Source organism: Cydia amplana, chromosome 6 (assembly GCF_948474715.1).
Source record: "Cydia amplana chromosome 6, ilCydAmpl1.1, whole genome shotgun sequence".
NCBI lineage: Eukaryota > Metazoa > Arthropoda > Insecta > Lepidoptera > Tortricidae > Cydia > Cydia amplana.
Genome location: NC_086074.1, coordinates 7,025,864 through 7,048,608, shown reverse-complemented (window position 1 = coordinate 7,048,608; position 22,745 = coordinate 7,025,864). Strand labels below are relative to the sequence as shown.

General features: G+C 35.7%; 1 protein-coding gene across 1 annotated transcript in view; it reads left to right on the top strand.

Moving 5' to 3' along the window:
- Positions 1 to 3,644: 3,644 nt before the first annotated feature.
- The window catches only part of LOC134648735 (uncharacterized), a 35,857-nt gene continuing 16,756 nt past the window's right edge, over positions 3,645 to 22,745 (top strand). The window contains exons 1-2 of the mRNA XM_063503243.1: positions 3,645 to 3,779; positions 7,810 to 7,992. Coding sequence (XP_063359313.1) covers positions 3,684 to 3,779; positions 7,810 to 7,992 — 279 coding nt within the window. The 5' untranslated portion in view covers positions 3,645 to 3,683. The remainder of the gene's footprint in view (positions 3,780 to 7,809; positions 7,993 to 22,745) is intronic.

Genomic DNA, 22,745 nt, shown 5'->3' with positions numbered 1-22,745 from the left:
GATTGAGATTGTTACTTTATAAAACAACAATTACTTATGTACAGTCAGCAATACTATTAGCTTAGCATCCCTGCGTACATTTTTATACGCAGGGGTGTTAACGTAATAGTTTTTTTAGTGAACATATTTATTTTTAACAAAAAAGCCTGATTCTCCATATTGTTTGGGTAGTAAGGGTAAAGTGACATTCGGACAAAAACAAAAAAGACAAAAATAGTCATCAAAATTAGCCCACGCTATAGACTGATAAATACGACATTATCTTCCTCTACATCGCGATGTCGGGTAAAACTATGTATACGTGCATGTAGGTATGTGCCGAGTACGCAGGCTAGTGACCCACTCTTTATCCCGGGCACCGTGCCACGGCATTGCGTACATTCAGCAGGCGGGTCCTACATCCCCGCTGATATATGGCTCGCATTCGGAGATTAAAACTTCAGCTCCTACAAATCTATCCTCAAATGTTCCCAGTAAACTTTATTTATTTAGTTCTTATTTTGTACAGATTTAGGTTACCTACGTGCCATCAAACCACATCAATTATTGAACCACATGAAGCCAAAGAAACTTTTTAAAATCGAAACCCGAACCAAGTAAATGTACCAAGAAATCAGAATTCATAAAAAATATATCACGACCAGGTACCTGTTCAATCAATCGTAATACAATTTTCTGAAGCAAGGTAAACAAAAAAATTCACAGACAAATATATAACTTAGCCTCCTTACTACCTGCCGTTATTCAATAATAAACGGTATTCGAAAAAAAGGCACGACCTAGAACACTTATATAAAAAACTTTCGAGAGCTAGGAAAAATTGTCCCAATAAAGCTCTCTAGGGCGTAATATCAATAAATAAACCTCTTTATCGAGACATTGATAACAACAAAAAACCGGCCAAGTGCGAGTCGGACTCGCGCACGGAGGGTTCCGCACCATTAACAAAAAATAGAGCAGAACAAGCTAAAAAACGGTCACCCATCCAAGTACTGACCCCGCCCGACGTTGCTTAACTTCGGTCAAAAATCACGTTTGTTGTATGAGAGCCCCACTTAAATCTTTATTTTATTCTGTTTTTAGTATAAAGTTGTTGTTATAGCGGCAACAGAAATACATCATCTGTGAAAATTTCAATTGTCTAGCTATCACGGTTCGTGAGATACAGCCTGGTGACAGACGGACGGACGGACGGACGGACAGCGAAGTCTTAGTAATAGGGTCCCGTTTTTTACCCTTTGGGTACGGAACCCTAAAAATATAGGTAATGCAGCGAGAGCGTACCGGTACTCCAGAGTATTGTATGCTTGCCATCTGATACTCACTGGAGTGAGAAAGCAATTTAGCATCCATTTCTTGTTGCGAATACTTAAAGTTTAGTGTGAAGAAAAAGTGGGAAGCGTGCCAAGGTGTTTTTTCGCAAAAACGCTTCACTGTCTGACAACGTCGGAAAGATAAGAATTACAGAGCGGATTCATTTACGAAAACAGTTTGAAGTATGCGTAGGTTTTTGTTCGCATAGAACTTAATAAATACACTCCTATCATCATCATCATCATCATTGGCTTTAAAGTCTATTACAGACTATTGAAACAGTGTCAGGTAGGGCGACAACGTTTTTCGTGGCTATGTAAGCCAATACGGGAGCGGCAAACACGACCACAGGCCTGGCATGTGTAATGTACCCGTTGCGAACCGCTGTCGGGCTGATGACGCTTCCTGGCTCCTGTTTCATAAAAGTGAGTGAAGTGACCTGACATTTCACCGTACAGATGTAGTGCATAATTGTTTTTTAAAAGTATTTTCACGAAAACGGACAAACGTGCCTTGCTATTTCAGTCAGTATCGGTACAAAAAGTACTGAGGTTGACTGAAGTAGCATGACAAACACGAAAGTTTCCGAGAAAATACGATTGAAAACAATTATGCACTACATCCTGTACATTACAGGCCCCTATTTCACCACGGCGACAGGTGCGTCAATTCGACAAATGTCACTGTTGCTGACGTCACAGGCATCCATGGGCTACGGTTACCGCTAACCATCGGGCGGGCCGTATTCCTGTTTGCCACCATCATTGTATTATTTAAAGAAACTTTATTATATCGGCAAAAAACAGGTATTTCTCTTTCGAAGTTTATGTTGATGATAATGACAATTGTCATACGCACGATTTAATAGAACTTTCGGTAATTCTTGACAGGAAATGAGTTCTGTGTCGGAATTTCGTGACAATTGTCATCAGCTTCGCAAAATAAGTATACTTATTTAATGGCGATATAATGGAGTTTTTTTAAATTAATATGTTGGTGGTAAACAAGCACACCGCCCGTCCGATGGTAAGCGGTTACCGTAGTCTATGGAGGCCTGTGACGTCAGTAACAGTGATGTCGACAATTGTCGCACCTGTCACCGTGGTGAAATTGGGGCCTGGTCTAACAAGTAAATTCGACAGGAAAATGTCAATGTCACGTGACACTTGTCAGCGTGGTGAAATAGGCCCCTGGTTGAAAGTATTATTTTTCAGTTCATTTCCAGTTACCTACTACCTCGGTGCCAACGAAACGCTTAAACGTATTCTATTCTATCGATTTGTCTAGGATGAAATCATTGCGAATATTTTCTAAATACGGTTAAAGAGTCATAAGGTAACATATAGAAATATTTCGCATTTATAATATTTAGCAGTAAATGAAACAGGGTTCCCTGAAACAGGCGAACTCGCAGGGGACAATAGATAAGTAATGGAAAACTTTCTGAAGAGCTTTGCTGTTTAACGGGCGTTTCTATTTCAAGTCATTGACTTTAATGACGGCTGGGGAATTTCATTAGAGCATGGTGAAACGTAATAGTACGATTGTACCCTTGGATACTGTATAACTTGTGGTATTTTACAAATTTGGTGGTCTCTAGAGTAATACTTAGTAATTCATGACATTGCATGGAGTCCTTTCCTAAGTTGGATATTTTCTGGATATTATATTCTCCCTTTTAGTAACTAAACAGGCTGAAATAGAAAATAGTGCTTTACAATTTAAGTGGAGTCATACTTGTAATGTTGTTATCGTTGTAGATTTTTCATAAACTGCTTTCCTTCTCAGCGTATGAGAAATAAAACTCTACAGAACGTTTAAAACATGAACGTACATTAACGAGTATGAAAAAAAGCAGAAAACTATAAAAAGTATTCCAAAAGACTGATCCCAATACGCTATAGAAGTTGAAAGCGAAACCTAGACTCGTAACGCCTTAAAGTCGGGCACGACAACACATTGAAACTATTCCAGGAAGAAACTTTAAAGAACGCTCGACCGATCGTGTCAGCCGTAAAACCGTACTCTGGCAAATTTCAGCCCAGTGCCGATATTTACTTGATCGTGATTAATTATGTATTGTGCTCGTCTTTAGTTCTGAGAGATTAACTGCGCCATTACGCGATTTTATCGCGAGTTCGGCCGAGCGCGGGATTATGCAGTGTCTGCCTTCTGCAGTTAGCGCCTGTTGCGAAAAACGCGCACACGCATGGACCGCTTGAAAAATGTGCGGAGAAATTACGTATTAGAAATTTTGTTGCGGTAACTCAATTTTTTTTTAATATTTTTTTTCTACCTAGTGCTATGAACTTTCGTAAAATTAATATAATTATGAATGAGTCGGCTAATACAAAATTGATAATGTTAATATGAATTATAAAGACAGTAAGATGAACTTAAAGTTGAACAATGAGGTTCGACCGGAAACGAGGGTGAAGGTTAAAAAAAATCCAGCAACTATTAAGGTGGGTAAAGTCCAGTTTACAAAGTTTATTTTGTAAACTGGTATACGTTGAAAGTGTGTCTGTTAATGAGAAATAATGTTAATTGTTTGTAGTTAATATAAACTTTCTAAATGTAATATACCCTGTAAGTGTAAACTATACATAACTTTGCGAAGTTAATTTACTCATGATCATATCATATGCAAAATCATAAGTGAGCGCTGATCTAAAATCGTGTAAAACTGAGTGTTAGCCAAACATTTGAAACTAGACACATTCCGCTAGTATTTAGGTAATTACATACTTTCTTTTGTAACCAATGTGCGGTTAAAAATTTTGTGAGCATACCCAACTAGCAATTTTCTCTTACGGATATGCTGATTTAAGAACTAAGGTGTTACAGCAGACTTACATGGGTCTTGACTATGACAGTAAATCTTATAAAAGCATGATTTAAGATATTTTGTAGAACACTTCCACTTAGTACGTACTCCTATAGAGGTTTATAAAGAATCGTTGTAAGACATTTACCAGAACAGTTGTCTTACAAGTGCATTTTCAGCAATTGCTCTTGATTATTTTTTGCACTTAAAAAAGCAACCTTAAAGAGCATTATTTCTTAGCAGACTCTACTAGATATATCTGCTACATATCGTACGTAGGTAGCCTTGTAAAGTAACCTCTCTTTTTGTATATTACCAAAGTGAGCATTTGACTTTTATATAAAAGCTAGACTTATTGACTGTGCATAGATATAATAACCACTTATACTTATGGTGAACATGCATAATTAAGCAAAAAGGATAATCCCAAAACCTTATCGTTTAAATTATGACTTTAGTTTTAAACGACTTTCCCGCATAACCCAGTGCAACTACCTACTCGTGTCTAAACAATTATGAGTAAAATAACTCGTAACGAGTTTACTAACATCCCTTATAAATACTCCCTTCACTTATTTAAATGGCAATATAAATAAACACATAAACCTTTCTCTATAAAATTGCCACAACTGAAAAAACTATCGTATACGAACTAAAAATATTACAATAGAGAAACCTATGTTAAGCTTAGTTGTATCCTCCAAGATGTTAAGGGTACCTACGTCCTCTTATTTAATCATATAGGGTCACCAACGTCACCAACGATTATGTAAAGGTTGCATACACACAAAAAAAAAATTCTTTGAGTGTTACAATTATTAGGAATTGTTTTTATGTCACATTTCTTGGACTCTCGGTTTTAATGTTAGATGGACTGGGCCCCTCTCTACTAAGATATTCATAAGAGCAAACTCTCAAAATAGACAAGAGGTTGATCTCATGCACCCATCCCACTAAATGACATACCTGCGTTTTTTAATAGCTATAAATTTGTTTATAGTGTATGTTTACCATTCCTTTAGTTTTTAAGTAGTTCTTTTATGTTGTTGTTTCTTTCTTTGAACTTTGCTTTGTATTGTAATACGAAATGTATAGAAGTGAAAAGAATAAAATAAGTATGTATTTCTAAAATTAGCGCGTAAAAAGGTCTATTTTTAAAAATAAAATAATAATGTATCATGGCTCGAGTTTTCACTGCAACTGGTCGATAAACCATTAGTTAGAGCAAATAAGTCCCAGCTAGCAAATGCTAGTTAGCAATGTAGGTACCTGGGTACTAAAACATTCTGTGCATTTAATGACTGTCGGAATTGCAAATTTATGAATGGTCACGCTCGTATTGAAATGCGTGGACATGAGTATGCCTCATATAAAATTCTCTAGCTGTGTTTATAACTACGAGCGCTACTTAACTAAAAAATGCATGGTGACGTCCATCTAGGTGGTACTTGCCTAAATACATTTTGAAAGATGTTCTTGAGGCCAGTGCCCAGTGGGCCTTAAAAAATACTGGGGTAAGACAAACATATGTAGTTTATTTTACTCGGGACAAGATAACATGATGAGGATTCCCTACAAGTGTTACTCTTGTCCCGGAGTTTGTCTTACCCCATCTGACCTAATTTGTTGAGTACAAGTAGCTTCAATTATCAGATCTCTTTAAAATTAACTTCATCTTAATAGTATTGATTCATATTACCTGAAAGAGGAGTTCCTTTCCCGAGCACTCACAAAGGATTATTGAAAATTCGCTCACCAAAAGATTTAAACAGGATAGATGTTTTCGGCTACTTTGCAATAGGTACTTACTTAATTGTATTAAAATACAATAAAATCTTCTTGGTGAATATAATTTATTTATTATTCAGAGAACCAACAGCTACCAATTGTACAATAGTTATATATGTAATTGTTATATAATACTTAGTTATTTTTGCTAAATAAGTAATCACCTTAAAAAAGGAACAATCGGTATAATATTATGGCATAAGCAAATTACGAGTTTTATTTCAATCGGAAGCGTAAAAAATGTAAGAGGGTAACGAGTTTACTATTACTCGAGTTTGGATAAAATGCGTAGTATTTGCTCAGACACTTACGGTCGCACTTTTTGAAACGATAAATTTATTCAAGTCAGAATGTGTCAGTTTTCTCAAAATATTTAATACAAAACAAACGAAACGGCTACAGGCGGACCAAGCGAAATCTGCATGTCATTTGCAGTGACAAAGTGTAACAATCTCATCATTAATGTAAAATTTCTATGAAAATGTGACGTTTATAATGACACTCCTCACTTTGTTCTGTTCAAGTCGTTGCAAAGTTAGGTTAGGTTAGTGTAAGGCCTGAATGACGCTCGAGTTGGGCGTGCAGCGTGGCGGGGCGTGCGGCGTGCATGTTAAACAAATGCAAGCGTATAGTAGCGGCCTTAGTGCACGCTGCTTAAATCACTTGTTAGCCCGACGCCACGCTGCACGCCCCGCCGAACGCTCCGCTTCGATCGTCCACTCGGGCCTTACACTTAGACGGACTCTACCAAATAACGATCAATCCCCATGCGCATCTCATCGGCAACTATTAGGCAAAACAAGCGAACTGGCCACGACTGAATATTCCCCGTATTTGCAGTCGTGATTCAATCGCGCCGCTGATTGACTGCCGAGGTCCTACCAGCCCGGGGGACACTAATCGAATAACTAATCAAATTCATAGAGATAATAAAGTAGAAGTTGATTGGGCTTAGCTAAAATAATAAGTGGTTTGTGGCTGGTAAGTGGTATAAATTGAGTTCGCGAAAGCTGTCGGTGAAGATCATAGTGATTGTTATGGTTTTGTAATTGAAGAATATCATTCCAGTTTTAAAGTTTCATTGAGAATGACTGTCGCAGCGACAGCGTTACTGTTGCAGTGCTGACGCGGGTTATGTGATTATGTCACAAATTAATAATTTGCTATGTCGTTGTTGCTTTGCTGTCGCGATTAGAACGTTTAATCCAGCACTCATTTTATAAAGAATACTAACATATCGTCCATTTACTGCTATCAGGTACAACATATGCCGTTTAACAGCAACGCTGCAACAACAACGTTACACATTTCATTCGGTAGTGATTGCTCTTGAAAGCAATTACAGTTACAAAAAGCACTAATGAATATAACTATTATAATACCTATTTTAAGCGTACGAGTACAGCGTATTCTTGTTAGCGCTTGCACTCAACTGCACTCAACTGTTGAAATGAGCGGAAATTCTATAAGTATCTTCGAGATTAAATTATATTTTTCTCCGATTTCCAGGCTGTATTATCAACAAGAGCACTATATGTTTTATTATTTATTTATCGTATGGCATATCTTTACATGTCACTGCGTTATAAAATTAAAATTTAAAACTAGAATTCTGGGTGGTGTTAAAAGTGCAATAAACTTGGCAGCTGTATATACTGTTCTCTCTGAATTTCAAGGCGAATATAGGTTTTATTAATACATTCTTACTAAATAAGGATCGGGGGTATTATAAATATAATACATATATGCTACTTTAATGTTCATGCCAAGTTTCAATCAAGTTGCATTTTTTTGGCGGCTGCTTCGTTCTATTCTTAAGCGTTTTACTAAATTATACTGGCGAAACAGTAACCGGTTATTTAATTATTCATTTTTTGCAGGAAGAGCGGCAGCGTACTGGACGGTACATTGCGATCCTAGTGGGCATAAGCTTATTTCTCCTGGCGATATACCACGCGTGGGTGCGGAAGATCCCAGTTGTTGCCAGCCTAGTCGTGCCCGCGCTCATTATGTTCATTTACGTGGGATGGGTTCTGTATTCTGCCAACAGGGAGAAGCATAGGGTAAGTTGCTTTTTTCTGTAATGTTTTAAGTGTTAAGCAGCTCCGATTAAATAAAACATTATTGTCGAGGTAAGGAATGTTCGCATTTGCAGGATTAAGGGTTAAATTTAAGCGGAAGTTTAAATTAATAGGTGGGATGGGCATCCTATTCTGCCAAAAGGGAAAAGCATAAGTAAGTTAAGATTATTTTTCAGTATCTCTGTGGTATTGTAGGCATGATTAGCAAGGTGAAGTTCTAATCTGTGAAGCCATTATCTTTTGCGAGCGGCCGGATGCTAAAAGCATTCCACTGATGCACCGCGCTGCATCAGAAAGGATGGTGTTTTTTTTGCCATTAATTTTTCACTGTGACTGAAAACAGTCTCTACAGTTACCATTAGTATTACAGTGAAGCTTAACTTCATGTTGTAGAAAGGTTAGTGTTAATTGACTGAATAATCCTAAAACACAGTTCTATTACACCACACCAGTATATTAATTATAGACACTGTCTATAGTTTTTTTTGTGGCAAAATACTTTCAGCCTTAGCGCGTCATATTTGCGGAGGAACATTATCTGAACTGGCCGCGTAGCCAACCTGCCAATCGCTAACGCTCCGTAGCGATCGAAACGCAACTGTCACTCTCGTACTTATAAGGAAGAGTGATAGAGAGACACAAAATATTTCGTTGTCAAAACGATAGCGATTGTCGCCTTGGCTAGGTTTAAAATCGCATGTTCTTACTTATATATTGACACACACGATCTGCACTGAGACTACCTAATGTCAAATCAATATCAAATAAATATGTACCTTATTCTAAAGTTTGAAGCCCGCCCTTTGTCCGCTGGGTCACAAGTGTTGCCGTTAGACTTTCAACTTTTAGAATCTTTGATTTAATAGTTCTTTCTTGTAGTTTATGCCATATATTTACGAATTTATTTGTAAAAATCTAGCATAAGTGTATAGCACTACAGTAGTGCTATATTTAAAACATTGTGCTAAAGACAAAAATTAAATCATATAATGTTTCGAGGTAAACAGTTTCTCCCTGTCACACTTACATGTTGCCTCCCTGTCACACTTACGTAAGAATTTACAAGTGCGACAGAGAGGCAACACGTTGAACGTGGATCGCGGTAGGCCCTCTGATACAACCGACGGAGGTACTCGTAATCATATCATGTAGGCCGGTATCGCGCCCTGTCCTCGTTTTCCTTCGTGGGTTTTCAGAAAAAAAGATAAGGTAATTTGCATATAATCATGTAGGTTTTCGTTTAGCTTACGAGCTTTCGTTTATTATACGAGTATTCGAAGAAATTGTTTTTTAGCTTAGTTTTGGAGATGTCTTACATATACGTATTAGTCATAAAGTATAGAGATATTATGATAAAAAACGAAACTAAAAGTTCTATATGTACTATAAATTTTGTTAATGCCAGTATATTTTTACCTATGTTAAAAGAATTATAGGAACAATAATATGTAATGCATCGTTGCGCTTGCCAAAGCTAATAGAGTAAGACCAGAGAAAGTCTGCAGCGCTAAATTAAAAGTAGTTTTTAAAAATCAGTATGTGACAACACCACAGAAAATGGATTCAATACTCTTGATACTTGTGAAATTTCTACTATATTTACCGTCTATAAAAAAAATCAGCTCTGCATTATGGTTAAATAAATTTAATTCCAACAATAAATGTCACTATTACCTAATACGTATACATTTACTAATATTGATAAATAATATTGGGACAATGTGACATTTGCTTCATCAAAATGATTGAGCTTTTGTAATATATATGTAAGAGGGCCTACCGCGAACACCGAATTTCGCAAATTGCGGGCATCTTTCTCTTTTACTCCCGTTAAGGCGTAATTAGATTGACAGAGAAATTGCCCGCAATTTGCGAACCGTAAGCATAAGCATAGAGGTTGTGGGTTCGAACTCGAAACCCAGCTAGTACCAATGAGGTTCTCGAAATGTTAGTGGAAGTTCATAAGGTAAGTATGCCTATTAGGTGTGTTCAATTTATTATTATTATAATTCCGTTTTAGACAGGCAGCTGATGCTGGTACGTCTAAATTATCACGCTCACGATTGGTTCACTTAGCACGATTTCACTGGTTTTGTTTGCTGTGAAACCTTAGTCTAATCTAAACCTATATTATATTATCTACATATTACATATGGTGCAAGTATTAAAATGTTTCATTCCACTAACCCGTCATCAACTCCAAATTTTGTAAACATTGTCGTTTTTGAGCTTGAATCGCCTCGTGCTGATTTTTTACTAGTGTGAAATTATTCGTCATGCGGAAAAGTAACTCCCGCACGCCGGTTTTGTAAGGTTTCACCATGTTTTTTCCGTTCATCACAAAACACAACAAATATTTAAACCATTTTGACAAACACATACCATAGTGAATGACGTTTACTGACTGCTAAAAACATTGCCATATATAGTTTTTTAATTCGCTGTCAAATTATTGCGCTGCAGACTTTCTTTGGTCTTACTCTATGCATTCGATTTTCGATTGACAAATAGTTACCTAGCAACAAAACACATAAGGCTGGGTTCTGATATGTCGTACGGTTGAATATTGCTCGTTGACTTTAATTTACTTTAAGTACCCATCTTTATTTTAATAAAAAAACCCACTAGTAAACATATCTGCTTAACACTAATTAAATCCATATTTATATAATTAAAAGGCAAGGGTAGTTCTTTTTGGTACAACAAAACATATATTGTACCAAAAATAACTACCCTTGCCTTAATATCATAATATTTAGAGGCCCTTTCCCCAAATCCCGGTGTTGTATTAGGAAAATTCACAAGTTACTCTCATTAATGTATTATTCCATAGGCAGGCAGCATAGTACCTTAGGCTTTTCTGGGCAACAATAAATGAGAATAATACCTTCTGTTGCAGACCGTACCCAGATCAACCTTTAGTCGTAGCTTTTGTCACGTGATCCGCCTACTGATACGCGAAGAATAGATTGTATATCATATGGGTATTCAGTTTCAGTAAAATATAATGATATTTGATATCATAGACGATACACAATAGACTGTGTGAGAAATATTAATAGTTAATTATTGACTATCATATTTGCAATTCGTACATTGTATTTATCACCGTCATCCGCGAGGTATAAATTATGGATTACGTTAAAATTATTTTAGAGACAAACCAAAGAAAGTCTGCAGCGCTAGATTAAAAGTAGTTTTTAAAAATCAGTATGCGACAACACCACAGAAATGGATTAAATAGTCTTGATACTTGTGAAATTTCTACCATATTTACCGTCTATGAAAAAATTAAGCTGTATGCACAGCTTAATTTTTATGGTAAAATAAATTTCATTCCAACAATAGATGTCACTCTTAATATGTAGACATATACTAATATTGATAAATAATATTGGGAGAATGTGACATTTGGCTTCATCAAAATTAATAAGCTTTTGTAATATCCGCGACGGCGGTAAATAGGTACAGAGGGCCTACCGCGAACACCGAAGTTCTCAATATGCGAGCATCTTTCTCTTTTACTCCCATTAAGGCGTAATTAGATTGACAGAGAAATTGCCCGCAATTTGCAAACTAAAGTTTTCGGAAAAACGAAATAAACCATTAAAACAATAAACATATATTAAAAATTAATTTTAGCTTTAACTAGTAGGTACCCATGCCGTGAGCATAAGCATGGAGGTTGTGGGTTCGAGCTCAAAACCCGGCTAGTACCAATGAGTTTCTCGAAATGTTAGAGGAAGTTCATAAGTATGCCTATACCTATTAGGTGTGTTCAATTTGCTGTGAAACCTTAGTCTAAACCAATATTATATTATCTAAGTAGGTACATATGGTGAAGTATTAAGATGTTTCATTCCACTTACCCGTCATCAACTCCAAATTTTGTAAACATTGTCGTTTTTCAGCTTGAATCGCCTCGTGCTGACTTTTTACAAGTGTAAAATTATTCGTCATGCGGAAAAGTAAATCCCGCACGCCGGTTTTGTAAGGTTTCACCATGTTTATTCCGTTCATCACAAAACACAATGAATATTTAAACGATTTTGACAAACACATACCATAGTGCATGACGTTTACTGACTGCTTAAAAAACATTGCCATATGTAGTTTTTTAATTCGATGTCAAATTATTACGCTGCAGACTTTCTTTGGTTTGTCTCTATTATAATTTCGTTTTTCAACATTCTCATACCCAGTACTCTAAATAATAAAAAGTAAATAACAAAAAGGTCTAAGCAATTCTGCCTTTCGTCAATTTCTTTCAGCATAAGTCAGGTCAACTCTTAGATCAATAGTTTACGTAGATTTTACAAGGTTACCTTCTATTTATTTCAGCTGTCCCGGTATCTGTCCATATATCTAAGATAAACTTATTTTTCTATTGTAATAATTTCGTGTTTTATTTTAATATTCTGGACATGTTCTGGAATAATATCCATATTCTTTCGGTTTAGTGATTTACTCTTACTTTAAGCAAATTGTATTTGCCCAACCGTAATTTGATCGGATTCCCGTTGTTTGCGATTATGACATACGCTATCCAGCATCCGTAATCGAACTATGTAAATTCTATAGTAATATTGTAAACCCGCGGCATTGTTTAGCCCAATCAAATTATTAATTAAACCGACGCAACATCAAAGTAGGTGGAATGTTATTCCGATGACTTGCCGAGCGCTGGCGAGTAGTCGCCGGTCGCCTCTTGTGAACCGCTGTTTCTGAATACTATGCATGATAATAATAATAGCTACGGATTGGTCACACTGACCATGACCGTCTGTGTTTACTTACGGCAGTAGCACCTAATTATGACATAGGTACCATGAAAGTTTGAGCTCTGAGCCACGTTAACCCCCTGAAAGCAGTCTATTGAAAGGTGGAAACTTATGATCAGCTGTTAGACTGCTCTACATAACTTGCTACTTATTACTTATGTTAAAAACAATGTACAGTGTACTTGCTACTTATTTTAAAAACCGAAATATTAGCGCAATTTTCGTTATGAACAGTTATCTATTACGTTTTCTGATGTCACATTAAATTTTAGAATGAATTTGCAACAGAATGAATAGAACAGGTATCGATTTTCGCTCTCCTGTAGGTACGAGTATGTGTACCAACATGCTATAAGATTGAAATCAAATTAGTATTATATTTTATAGATCTGAACACGCCCCACGCGCCCAGTAAGTTATGGTAATGATGTAGCGGTGGTAGTACGTTGGCGGTTAGGCGATCCACAAACATTCCGGCTGATTCACACACCGTCTGCCGAAACGTAAACATGCCGCGTTGGCGCGCGATCGACTGATCGTTTGACAGTTTGTTTATGAAACTGGATTATAATGTGCGAGCGCTGTGGAGAACAGTTCTCGTACGCGGAAATTGCCATCAGACTAGCTTTATTAGCGATGATGGATTTAGACAGTTGGCGTTATTACGGATTGGATATTCATTTGTAACCGAAGTTGCAGGATACTTACTTACTTCACTGGCTCAGTAATATATTCTGCGCCACTTCACGGAATTTTCAAAGTATCCAACTACGAGTATACTTTGAAAATTCTGGGTCCTATCTGAGATTAAAATAAAAGTTGTAGGATAAGTTAGAAAATTGTCCAATAGGAATCCGCCGCTAGATCATTACTCACGACATTAGAATCCGACCAAATAATATTAAAAAAATTCAAACATTAGTAGATCTCGAGAAAAAAATATATATAAAGAAAAATTGTGTTACGTAAACAGAACCCCCTGTGCTTGAATTTATCTCACACTTGTTCTTGTTGTTGTTGGCCAAATTGTTTAGACGGTTGTGGTGCTATAGGATTATTATTTCGAGTAAGTAGCCAGATATCATGCTAATTTATATTTTTTTAGCCTGAAATAAATGATATTTTTTTTTATTCAACAGAAAACATAGAAAGAAAACTTTCGGTATTAAAAGACCTTAAACCTAATAACTGTTTACCCATCTTGTTTGTTTAAACTTTAATTGAAAACCAAGAATGTGAAAACCAAATCATAATTAGCGTAAATAATAGGCAAATAGCCAGAAACACAGATGGTTAGTTATTGGACAGGGCGTCACGTATTTTTACTATATTGACAGTACAGATAAGCTCACAGACTTAAATATACCATAGATGAAGCAAATATCACGATTTGTATTGAAACCAAGCGTGCCGACTTTTTACCACCTACTGTGACGTCACAGCCGCAATTTAGTGACGGGAAATCCTAACCGATTCAAAGACACCGATGCCCCTCTGCCCCGCTACGATTCAACTGTCTTGCTCATAGATTATATATCTGCGGTCTCGCTCGCTCACTCCCCGTTCCCCCGCGAACCACGCCAAAAATCACAAATCGATTGTCATGAATGACATCGATTTTCTGACAGACGAATGATAAAAACAGACGAATGATCTTCTTCCCAACTTTTCCCTTCAATGAAACTGGTATTTTCAAAATCTATGACTGGATCATGTGGAAAACAAAAATAATGAAAGTTTTTTTAAATAACACAATAGAAATTTCAATGAAACTGCTATTTTCAAAATCTATGACTGGATCATGTGGAAAACAAAAATAATGAAAGTTTTTTTAACACAATAGAAATTTATAACCCTACTAAACGTATAGGCAGACATATAATCGTATGTGGTTAAATTACCCTTCTTTTTAAAGGTGTCGTGTAAAATTAGGACATGATTTTTTGAAATCAATAACTACTAATAGTTTTTTTTAAATAGTTAATATCATTCATTTGTCCGATATCGATTAAAATCGATTATTAGAAGCGATCGGTAGTACGAACAACACTAGTCGCTAAATTTGACAGACGAATGATAAACGGCCTGTACCACGAAGTCGAAGCGATGCGCGACAGTATCGCTAGTTCCGATATTCATCGTCTCTTAACTCACAACGTCAGATCAAACGCTCAAAGCAAACGCGCAATGTAATGTAAATATAGTTTTGTAACGTTAATCTGTAGTTACTTAGATATATTATTGGAATCAAATTTGGAATACTTAAAAAATTGTTTTAAAATGAATTTACTCATAATATCATTTTAAAATTACTTACCTGTGATAGGAAATATGTCCTTGCCCTTGGGTGCTTGCAATTTTTGGGCTGTTGCACTTAATTATCACGCAACGAGGCATTTTTTAATTTTTTACGGACTACCGGCTGCAACAACTGGCGCGCGTGGAATGTCAATAGCGACGGCCAACCTCGACGCTTGGTCGGGGTTCGGACACGCAAAGTAGATGCATTTGCGTCGTCTATGGTATATTTAAGTCTGTGGATAAGCTCATTGTTGAGCATATAGTGAAAATGGGGTCGTCGAGAGATTTATTGACACAAGTTTTTCCTTTCACAAGTTCTTCAGGACACTCGAGTTGTAAATAATACTGTCAGATACCGTTCTCGTGGGATTATCCCAATAGTTGTAAGATTGTGCCCTACATCCGTGGGAGGAGTCAAACTTTGAACAAACCACATTCCACAGAATATACAAAAGAGGGTTAAATATTTTTGCTGTAACATACCTAAGTATGTCATTAAAAATTTAACTCAGTCAAAGATTTACCCATTAAAATATAATAAGATTAACTAGAACTAGAACTAATAAATAACTAGAACGAGAAATAGGTACTACCTCGAGCTGCATCTCAAGATAATAGCCATTTTAAAACTTATTAAACCAGCCGAGGATCTAGAAAATTACTGACTAATTGCAATTCCGAGTTCCTCATACAACAATTCAAACTCTACTTTGCAAGCGAGACCAGTTAGTTCTAATCTAAATTAAATAGTGTTGTATTGTTAAACGATAGGTAGGTACTTAGTTTAGCCAAAAGGATCCATTCTCAAATAGTTGTGACTTATTGACTGGAAGTATAATTACGTGTACAAATTTTTGTAAGTTATTTTTTTTTAATACCTAAATTAACGTATTCTGCCAGTCCTTGGTTGGAAGGTTTTAATGGATTAGAATGTTGACAAAGAATCGTAAAATTTGGGAGGGATAGTCTTGAAAAGATTCCCAAGACCGAGAGAAAGAAGATACATTTTTGTTAGGACAATAAAAAAAAAATCGTCAAAAAACAGAAAATTCCCACGTCCAACCACTAGTATGGCGTCGTTTCCACAGTGGCATCGGAAGCAACAGCCCTGTGCCCAATGTCAGAGTTATTGTGACGCACATATTCCTGAATCATGTCGACACAAAACGGTTCCAGTATCCAGGTCACCTGAGGCGTCGCTAATTGCATGTTTGCCTCGTTATTTTAACTTTTATTGGCATCCCGTTTATTTGGTTACGAAGGTTAAAGCTTTTAAACGCTCATTGGTTCCTTTCCTTTATTGCGTCGCTGCTAATTAAGTTCCCAATGATAAAGCAGCCAGGGGATCTGTTTGTAAATATTATTCGAGAGAACGGTAATGACCTAGCAACATTTTCCGAGCCTTCATAAAAATTTAGGGCGTACGCGTACCAAATTGAGATAGGCTTACCTATACTTATATTCACCTAAAATTATTCAATTAGCTCAACGCTTTTAGGTGTAAAATAGAGTTTGAATTTTATGCCCATGGTTATACGAAAGGATATATATTATCTAAAATTATTTATCTATCGAATATCTACCAGAATCAACAAATATAAGTATTTAAATGTTTAATTGTTGCGTTAGATTGCGAATCATATGTACGTCTACGATTTTCTCGTTGGTCGCATTTTATAAAGCTTCAGGTATACGTTAATACTTCGTATAAGTTCTTAGTAGGTATATTGTTCACAATACGTGGAGGGCACGAATAATCCACCGAAACATTGAGTAGCCTAATTGTGGTATAAAAAAGTTTTAATATTAAGTAATAGGGAAAAACACGAACTTCACGGAGTATTAATGCTTATTTTTCAAAATTATCAGCCAGATATTCAACCAGAAACGTCACTTTGATACGTGAATGATGGTATACTTATAACAAATTTTCAAATCCGTAATATACTTATAATCAGGAATATGTGATTAGTGTTATCATAAATAGATATTGGACACGTGTATCGAATACACGTACGTTTATAATATAAGTGACCGCAGCAGTAGCATAGTGCAGCAAAGTTTCTAACTTAAACTTATTCCAATAATAGCATAGATAGCATCCTTCATAACATCCTGCCGGTCTCTCGCCAGTTCGCAATATAGCTTGATAAATGTTAGGTGAGCTCCGTATTTATTTAGTTTACTGTATAAAGTCAATATAAACAATAAACAACCCGAGCATCCGGCGAAATCTTGACCTTCTAGGTAATTAAACGCACTGCCTGCCTTACTACACAAATTTAACACAATGTATGCTGATATTTGTCATTTAATTAATTTCAGTAATAAAACTCTGTACATTTTTGTACATTTTGGTTGTCTACTGTCTTTTTTGTCTAACCCTTCAAACTTACGCAATTGTGTCTTAAAAAAATCTTTAGGATCTTAAAACGCAGGTTTAGAGTATTTTTTAACAAGTGAGTTTATAATCTTAAAAGCACTAACGCCAAGGCTATTTTAATCAACTGTGTAAGAAATTAAGAATCAATACAATGTCAAAGTCTCTCGAATAGAGAACGTTGTTCGTTTAATTCTAATTGATTAGTTGTAGGTAAATGCTAGCCTAGACCCAAATAAGCTTGCCACAGTTTGCACGTGTCGCTGAGTATAATCCTAGCCGTATGGCCACTAATGCGTAGATATACAACCACAACCGCATACGAATTAGGTTCAACATACCCTAGTTCATGTTATTATCATAATTCTCACGTCTTTCACAGAAATGTAATGTTGTATTACTGTCTTTTTGGTCCCTAAAGATACTGGAGGTTCGCAGTGTTCATAACTTAAGAAGCCCAGCCAGCCTATTATGGATAGCTTTATCCATCTTTATCCACGTGATAAAAAAACTGTCACTGTTTAACACCGTGGGAAAGAAAGTGACGGACACCGTTTTATCACGCTGTCACGTAGACAAGAACGACCATCATATCCGTACAGATCTTATGTCTACACAACGAATCGTCATAAACATGTAAATAGGTGGTATTTAATGATATTTAATTAGTTAAATTCGCTTACAAGTTAAGGTTTTAGGTTATAAGTTAATCATACGGATCATACACTTTTCGCCAGTAATTTCTAAGCATAAAGGACCTATTTTAGATATTGATGTGACAGACTGGATTAAAATTCCATTCCAACAACACGTACTTTTGCAGTCAATAAAAAAGATCTAAATCAGCTAACGTTTAAACGAGTTTTAAGGACACGTCTTACGTTATAATTATTTGTCTGTAACCCCTTCTGTCCGTTATTGTCCCTCTGTCTGTTATTGAAACCCAGTCTTTGAAGTTCACGGTTCATGTTTGAGGAAGTAACTATAGACTCTTCGCTGTTCATACTTTGCGCCAAGGTTATATATACAAAGTCAAGTGCGCCATTAAAAGTACCGTTTGTTTTAGTTTTTCAGGCTGGTTTATAAATTTATGACAGGTGAGGCGGTGATCAATAGTGTTTACATATTTTTATTTCTGGATTGAAAATCTGCGAGCGAATTTGAATAGCGTAACGTAAATATGTGATATGAGTTGATTAGACACCTTCTGTTTATTAGATGGGTTGTCTAAGCTAGCTTATTGCGTGGCGTGAGGAAATTAATATTTTTTTACTGTGGTATGAGGACGCGTGAGGAAATTAATATTTTTTTTGTAATACATATATCATAGTCAATATGAAAACAACACAGCAATTTGCTACTGGCTATTTACTATCAAGTGCCAGTTGTATCAAACTATCTGGCTCGAATTGTTCGGCACTATCCGCTTTTATCCTTAGGATCCAACTGTTTTAAACATTTATGCAAGACTCGATCTATGTTCAATAGCGGAAATACGTAATTAAGTATGGTTTATTGGTAATCGATCAATGTCACTCTTCTGACTCTTCTTATGCGAGACGCTTATCAGGCCAATTCGAGTTTTAGTTATCAGATCTGTTTCCAACATGATACTGATCTAATAACTAAAACTCAAATTGGCCTGTATATCGTGTTAAAGCGCTACGCCAAAGTTTCTCTATGATTGGTCATTGCTACGGCATTTTGCCACTTGCTACGGCCTAAATCGTAGCTGTCGGAAGAACGGTGTTTTTTTATATAATGATCGATAAAATGCTATAATTTGCCACGGATAAGTTAATACTAATTATAATATAACTACTTGCTAATTGTTTTTCTCATATTTAAGTTAAATAATTTTAATTTTAGTTACAAGTTCACGTAACCTATAGAAGCTAGTTTAGCTAGTAATTTAAATATGACAAGTTAATATAGTAGGCAAATGTTCCCATTACTTTACAGCCGCGGGTGGTATTGGTATGATAGTAGCTTGAGGCAAACACCCCGATTACTGTCTCAGGCTTTATGTGCCTATATGTATTTAATTTTCTTATTATTCAATACTATTATCAAAACATAAGGACTTTATACGTAACAAGTAATAAGATTACAATGCAATTACGTACCATCCACATCAAAAACAAGGTAACAGACGAAGCGTCCAAAGTATCTACCCCATGTTAGGCATGGCACCTGCCCATAATCTCCAACATTCAGTTCCTAAATTTTAAATATGAAAACGATTTTCTTTGATCTAATGTACAGCGAGCTGAAAAATTTCACGGACACATTATGCATGGCATTAATTCATGAAATGGCCATGCACTTTTGCAGCTCTGTGTGTGCTTAAATATTCAAAATATTCATTTTACATGACTAAGACCTTATTTAGGTACTATGTAATAATATCACCAAAAACGCGGTGAAATGCCGATCCATATAAATGTCCTCATACGATTATTTTTGGAAAATGTGTTTGTGTTAGCGTCTAATTGCTACCACTCTCTTTTCACGCCTTTTATATGTAGCCGTAGTAATTATTCTGTGTCCCTAGTGAATAAGGGTACAAGTCTCGGGCAGCGCAGTTGTAAAAGGGCGTAAGTTCCACGTAACACTTATGCCCTTTCATACCTAAGCTGCGCGAGACTTATACTCTTTTTCACTAGGGTCGCAGAATTATTTCCTCAGAAAGGAAGTTTGTATGGACATAAATATGCTACGTAACATATATTAACGTGCCATGCAAAACTATGGCTTCTCGAACACAAAAAAGCGGCCAAGTGCGAGTCGGACTCGCCCATGAAGGGTTCCGTATTTAGGCGATTTATGACGTATAAAAAAAAACTACTTACTAGATCTCGTTCAAACCAATTTTCGGTGGAAGTTTGCATGGTAATGTACATCATATATTTTTTTTAGTTTTATCATTCTCTTATTTTAGAAGTTACAGGGGGGGGGACACACATTTTACCACTTTGGAAGTGTCTCTCGCGCAAACTATTCAGTTTAGAAAAAAATTATATTAGAAACCTCAATATCATTTTTGAAGACCTATCCATAGATACCCCACACGTATGGGTTTGATGAAAAAAAAATTTTTGTGTTTCAGTTCGAAGTATGGGGAACCCCAAAAATTTTTTTTTTTTTTCTATTTTTGTGTGAAAATCTTAATGCGGTTCACAGAATACATCTACTTACCAAGTTTCAACAGTATAGTTCTTATAGTTTCGGAGAAAAGTGGCTGTGACATACGGACGGACAGACGGACAGACGGACAGACAGACAGACATGACGAATCTATAAGGGTTCCGTTTTTTGCCATTTGGCTACGGAACCCTAAAAAGGTTAAAGTCAAAAATATATTTTCATATTTCATATATTTGCATAACCAGGTACATTACAATACACAGGTGTTATTTGTAAAGTAGATGGTACATGATACCCTGTCAGGGCATTGCAAAATCTCTTAAATACTAAGTTTTAGGTACAAACGTCATGCATTATTAACAAGCAAAAATCAGATTTCTATTTTTAACGCTACACGGGTGCACATTCAAAGTGCAAAGGGTGCACATCTAAATTATTAACCAAATTTTAAAATAATATAAAACTTATAATGTTACTCATCTGTAGGACCCTTACTAAAACACGAAAATTACATATTTAGCTCACGATACGATTTATGTTAGAAAGTCTATTGCCCGCACTTGATAAACCTATATACCTACGCCATTAATACGTATAATTTTTAAGTTAATAGTAGTTATTATAATGTTCATATATTGGTTACGATTGTGGTTAATTGTCCGACCCATTGTGTTTGAACAGTAAATTGAAACGGAATTCAATTAAGTTGCACTACCTACCTACAGGCGGTATAAGTAATTAATATTCAGAGGTAATAACTGAAATAGCTCAAACACCAGATGGAATCATCCTGTATAATGGAGCGATCAAAGGAGTGGTCCCAGTAGGTATACACTGTACACTATTATATGTTCAAAAATATATACAAGTTTAAACCTTATTCCATTGTTATAAGGTGAAATATGTATACATATATTTGACGTGCTTAAATGATAACTTTTTCTTAGTTATTGTTATTGAATACTGAAATAAATGCAGGCTGAGTTCACTTGTCTACAAAACACGTTTAACGCTAAACAATTTTCTTTTTCTTTTCTAATTGAAAAAAAGAAAAATAAAGAATAATGATGTCAAACCTTATCTTTTTCCTGCTTAAGACAAACACGTGGAAAACCTAGAGAAATGCCTTTAGTTGGAAAAGGTTTTACGGCTAAAGTTTTTTTTAGGTTGTAGCGGAAGTAAGTAGTATTGGTAGAAACGTAGGTAAAACATGATAATTTTACCTACTAAATTGATTGTCAGCAAATATATAAAGATAATTAAAAAAATACATATTTAGTTATTAATTTAGTTTTATATTAAATTAATTTTCCACTAAAACTAGCAACTAAAAAATTGTATTTCTCTCATGATACAAATAATGAAAACATTTATCTTTTGCTCTGTGGTGCATGAATCTTAAGGGGGGTGTAGTAAGGTGGTAAGTGGCGCGAAAACATTTTGAGATCTTTCACCGCCAAAAAATAAGAGGTCCTTAATAAACCTTTTGTGTCACCAAACGGGCTTAACACAAAAAATATATTGAATACCTACTGATATTCTGAAATTTAAATGAACTTTGAAATATAAAAGCTTTCTGTCAATTGACAAAATACCAAAATAGACTAAAAACAAACAAGACAGGTAAAGGATGTAACCTATAATACTTATAGAATTATAGATTTTCATTATAAAGTTATCTACATTATTAAAACAGAACTTATCTCTAGTTGGTTATTTTGAAAGTAAATGTTGATGGAAACCAGTAATAAGATTGCAAATTTATTAACGTCAACCTAAAACAATTATGCATTTAAGCCAATTTAACCGCGAATTTTCAGTGTCGGGCTGTCTTAAATAAAAGGGTTATAGTTATAATAACTTTATAAATGCTTAAATCTGAAATAGGAACATAAACTGTTATTTTTAGGGTTCCGTACCCAGAGGGTAAAAACGAGACCCTATTACTAAGACTCCGCTGTCCGTCCGTCCGTCCGTCCGTCCGTCTGTCACCAGGCTGTATCTCACGAACCGTAATAGCTAGACAGTTGAAATTTTCACAGATGATGATGATATTTCTGTTGCCGCTATAACAACAAATACTAAAAACAGAATAAAATAAAGATTTAAGTGGGGCTCCCATACAA